This window comes from Phalangium opilio, unplaced genomic scaffold (genome assembly GCF_054372755.1).
Source record: "Phalangium opilio isolate 3A_F unplaced genomic scaffold, DU_Popi_V2 ptg000013l_1, whole genome shotgun sequence".
NCBI classification, from domain to species: Eukaryota; Metazoa; Arthropoda; class Arachnida; order Opiliones; family Phalangiidae; genus Phalangium; species Phalangium opilio.
This window is the reverse complement of record NW_028324148.1, coordinates 7,167,940-7,173,276: the sequence shown is the minus strand read 5'-3', so window position 1 is coordinate 7,173,276 and position 5,337 is coordinate 7,167,940. Positions and strand designations below refer to the sequence as shown.

The window sequence follows — 5,337 nt, the reverse complement described above, 5'->3', positions numbered from 1 at the left end:
CTTCCAAACCTCAAATCTATACCTGTGTAATTATTTTAAGTCGACCAGGATCCGTCATATAAGGCCTGGCACTCCGTCTCTCTAGCGTTCGTCATGATGAAGAAAACCTAACAAATATTGGCTTTGAAGTTCAGTGTTAAAAATACTCTTCTCCTTGTATAACATCTTTTTGATTGTAGAGAACAGAAACATCTTTATGCACTGTTTACACACATATATTGTTGCTTCGTACATTTTGCAACATATACCAGCACATTTCCTCTACAAATTTGCAAAGAAGATTTGATATAAAGAATTAATGGTTTACGAAATTTCATCATGACTCTGCGATCATTCAATGTATGGTTTTAAATCTTATAGAATTGAATAAATAATTATGTTACAGGGTGTTTCTGAAAGGCCTGTTAGGCCGATTTCGAGTCGAAAATGTTCTGATTTTTGCCTAAAGGGCTACCATTTTCAAGTTATGATTAGAATATATTACGGATGACACATTATATTTAATTACGAAAGTGAATGTCAATGTGAATTGATTTTAGGGGGCCATCCGTAAACTTCTCAAAGCCTAGTTGCTAACGGCGGGAAAATTCAAAATGTCATGTAACATTTTCGACTCGAAAACGTCCACAGAACATTCACCTTAATTTCTGAGAGACCTATAAGAAATAACCTTCATATTAATTTAAAGATGTGTATACTCATAAGGAACATAACTCAAATCATTTCTCTTGAAGAATACAAATGGACAACTCATTTCTTTTTTGTAACCGCATAGAGTTCTATTGCGATAAACTGCACCCTAGTTGTGAAGAGACCTTTTTTAACGTGTGAATAATTCAAAATTATAAATTTAACGACAATAGATTATCATTGAATAGGAATAAAAATCCAGAATATTTTGGTCCATTAAAATCCTCATCAGCCGTTGCTTACTTGCTTCGCGTCAAACAAAGGTCAAAAGTAAATTTGATGGGCATATTGATCGCAACAGTCGGGGTGGGTTTAACGGCTTAAGCGTATTTTTTTGGAACTTCTATCGCAGTAGCAATATCATTAATGAAATGAGGCAAACTTTTTATTTATTTGAACTTGCACATAGACAACAACGACGCGTTACAGAACTTTTTCGATCCAGTTGACGTAGTAAGGTATGTACATATACAAACTCTTGAAATCCGAACAGCCAAACTCGCTGCTTTGAATTCCCGTGAGGAAATAACGATTGAAGTAGCCCTGAGTGTCCTTCATGACCAATGGACTTCCGAAATTTCCTGAACAAACTGGGGGATTTTTCATGCGGACAAACTTCAAGTTCTCGTCTCTGCGTAGGTTATTAATTTATGCATCAAGAATATTGACGATGCTTAAAATATTTAAGATTATTTACCTGTTTCCAATACATTTATACTTTAGCGTTATTTCTTTAATATTCAACCCTGACTTCTTTCTCTCGTGTTTGTATTTTCTCGCCATGTAATTGGTACAGTCCTTTTCAGTGATGAAACGGTCCAGAACTGGAACTCGTTTCGCGATAGGTGAAACGTAAGCGCCACTAAGGCTCAACATTTTGTCGGCTTTTTGATTGGCTAGGCTACCCCATCCTTCAATACTAAACTCTTTAGCTAAATCCATCGGGTGTACAACTCCAAGCACTAGAATAGATAGAACCGTTAAAATTTCTGGGCTTTGGTTTCAAAACATATTCGTAGTTAAGCTTACCTTTAGGAGATGGTAAACATATTGGTTTGTATTTGGAGCTTCGTGGTATTCTACGATCCAGTTTCAATAGGGCGAGCCTTAATTCGGGTAGCGTTTCCGGAAAGGATATATTCTTTTGAATTGCGTAGAAATTAAGTCCTTTTTGATATAAACCACGGCCACCGAGTACGATGGTCACCTGCAATCGTTAGTTTTTACAGTGGGCATGGCTAAACCTATTTCATTCGATTGTACTGATAAGGCGAATAAACTTTAACATACATGCAAGTCATTTATGGGATGTTTGTGAGGTTGGATACAGATTGCCGAGGTCAACACCCATTGATCTTTAACCAGGACACCCGAACAAAACCTAATCTTGCCATTTATGACAATATAAATTGCCGCCAACCAGGGATGCGCTTTCCGTTCGTCCATTTCCGAGTCGCCTAAGTAACCACAATCTCCCGGTCCAGGCGGTGGTGCTGTTTCGTGTCATAAGTTAGGTCCTGGTTTGAAAATTAACTGTAAGTACTTACGCGGAGCAGGGGCAGCCTGGTTTCTTTGTATGAAGTCTACCGCTTGATCAAAAGAACTATAGTCTTGCAACGTAAGAACGTGGGTTATGGCTGGTTTTGTCGCGATTTTGGTTAAAATATCGTGGCTAATGTCATTTCCTACTCCGATGCAGTAGATTTCAAAGCCGCCTAATATAAGGGAAAGATTTATGAAATTCTGGCCTAATATTCTTTTGGAATGAGGAAACCCAGAAGTTCATAACCTCTTGTGTGAGATAGTTTCCTGGTAAAACCCATATCTTTTAATACATCCGCGAAAAGCTCTGGAGTGGTGAATTTCAGAGCAATATTTGGTTCGCCATCAGTAATCAAGAACAATATCTTTTTGGCTTTATCTCTCAAGTCCCCCAAAAACAGGAACACCGTTTCTAGGGCTGGATCCATGGCAGTACCACCACCTTCCCCCTAAAATTCGTTTTCAATAATTTTAATTTACCTAAGATTAATTCCGTTTTTCTCAACTAGAACGTACTTGAATCGAATCTATTTGCTTCAAAGTCACTTCAATATTGTTAAATTTTGCGTCATTTAACGGGATGTCCACCGTGACGTTTGTTCCGAATGTAATCACGCAAACTCTGGTACCATCTTGAATATAATTTATGTCTTAGAACACTTCGTGGAAGGTCATTGTATATATATTAGAGTCAACCTACTTATTCTATTCTCGTTGCCTTTAAAAATGCGAGTGACTGTTTTAATAAACTGCACTCTTAAAACTCATGGGTTGAATGAGTTGGGCTATTTGAGTTTTAACTAAAATTTGGTTAAAAAATAACCCAGTAGCAGTTGAATAAACATTCCCTGGTAGTTTGGGATGGGGTTGTTTCAAACCCAAAAAATTTGGTTATTGCAGTAACCCAAATTGGGTCATTTGCAATTTTAGGCAAACCTAGCATACAAATACACGATATTGTACACTAGATGGATGTTTAGGCGACTTTGTTACTCTTTCTCTATTAATTTTGAGTTGATAAACATGATTATCTTAAATATTAAAATAAATACGATTAATAATACACATTTTCTTCGATAGTTATTTACTTTATTGCGGGTTGCGTCGTTTTAAAAAAAAACTATTGAACATTATTGAGATACAGACTAATATTGACGTTTTAAATGAAGTATACGCCTGTTGTTTCGTCTTACTCAAATACATAAGGCTTCGAACCTTAGTAATGGATCAGAACAGCGCAATTGCGTGTACCTTTGGTGGAGCCCCACCATTGGTATGCTATGCATTTGAATGCAATTTTCCCAATTTCCGGGACCTGTAAATGCGGTCCGGAAATTGTGAGCGCATTTGCTCCGATTTTCCAACAGACGAAATTAGAACCTCTCCGTGACATACGTCAGGTAAAACTAATCAGCGATCTTACAATGTGGTGGAAGCTGAAATATGGAACTTGAGGTGGGAAAAAACGCTTAGCTATGTAATAAACAGCAATTTGGGTTCTATTTTGAGAGGTTTTAAACAACACAAATTAGGGTTTCGTTCAACCCAAAATTATGTAAGAATTTAACCGAAATTGTGGCTACCTTTTATCCCAAAGTTGCGTCGAAATTACAATTAACCCTTGCTAGGGTTGGTTTTTACCAAAATATGATTTTACAATTTAGCCAGTAATGTGGTTACTGTTTAGCCCAAATCTGAGTTATCGTTTACGTTGACTCAACATTGTGTTACATAAACCACCAATTCTAGGGTCAAGGAACAACAACCCAAAAAATGGGTCGGTTAAATACTGACCCAGCAAAGAGTTGAAAAATAACCCACTTTGGGTCAGAAACAACCCAACATTTTTAAGAGTGTGTTTGGCCACATTGAGGTAAATTGGGTCAATACTGCTCGATCGGTCAAGGAGGAAAAATAATTCTAGACCCCCTTCAAACTCCTCTGGAGCCAAAATTCGACGAAATTTAGCTGAAAAAATTACTTTTAGAATATTTGAATTTTTTTTAAAATTTGTGTTTGTTTATACCGTAAGATTCAGTGATGTTAGGGTTTAAATGGTACTTCAACGTACTGACGTCCTCTTTCGATTCCAGGACATTCCCTATGGGTCAAAATTCACTTAACTACTTGTAATCATAATGGTATGGTCCCATTTCTCCCAATTCTGTGTTTCCCAAAATACATTTTTATCCCAAACTTTCCGATTCCCAGTTCTCCCAATCTTATATTTCCCAATCGGAATTTTTATCCCAAACTATTCAATTCTCATTTCTCCCAATCGAATGGTTTCGTCTAATATTTTATGCTGCAAAGGGTTGCTTTCAAAACGACTTTGATTATTTTTAATGCGAATAGGTTAGGTTAGGTTAGGTAAGGTTTGTTTAGGTTAGGTTAAGTTTGGTTTGGTTTGTTTGGTTAGGTTAGGTTAGATTAGATTAGGTTAGGTTAGGTTAGGTTAGGTTAGGTTCAAGTTAGGTTCAGGTTAGGTTAGGTTTGTTTAGGTTAGGTTCAGGTTAGGTTAGGTTAGGTTAGGTTAGGTTCAGGTTAGGTTTGGTTAGGTTAGGTTAGGTTAGGTTAGGTTAGGTTAGGTTAAGTTAGGCTAGGTTAGGTTAGGTTAGGTTAGATTTGGTTACGTAAGGTTAGGTTAGGTTAGGTTCAGGTTAGGTTTGGTTTGGTTAGGTTAGGACGTTAGGTTTGGTTTGGTTAGGTTAGGTTAGGTTAGGTTAGGATAGGTTAGGTTAGGTTAAATAATTTTCCTACCAATTAATGTGAAGTGTTATTCTAAATGTATTATATTTTTCTGCTAGATCCTCGAGAAAGTTCGTGTTTTATAAATCATTTAACTATGGTACGCCTTTTCCAAAATATTAATGTTTAACTTCATTGACTTCTCAATAATATGCCTTTTCCAAAACATTACTGTTATGTTAGGTTAGGTTTGGGTTGTTAGGTTAGTAATATTTTATAAATCATTTAACAATGTTACGCCTTTTCCAAAATATTGACGTTTAGCTTCATTGACTTCTCAAATAATATGCCTTTTGCAAAACATTACTGTTATGTTATGTTAGGTTTGGTTTGGTTAGGAGGACGTATCTTCCTCTT

At 36.5% G+C, this 5,337-nt stretch overlaps 1 protein-coding gene across 1 annotated transcript; it reads right to left on the bottom strand.

Annotated features, from left to right (window-relative positions):
• Positions 1-1,113: 1,113 nt before the first annotated feature.
• Positions 1,114-2,660, bottom strand: LOC149708760 (tryptase-like). Its single transcript, XM_089863860.1, has 6 exons — positions 2,480-2,660; positions 2,238-2,405; positions 1,981-2,183; positions 1,720-1,897; positions 1,388-1,652; positions 1,114-1,321 (listed from the first exon to the last, which is right to left on the bottom strand). Exons 1-6 carry the CDS (start codon positions 2,658-2,660, stop codon positions 1,114-1,116), a joined length of 1,203 nt encoding a protein of 400 aa, XP_089719986.1.
• Between the last annotated feature and the right edge of the window lie 2,677 nt (positions 2,661-5,337).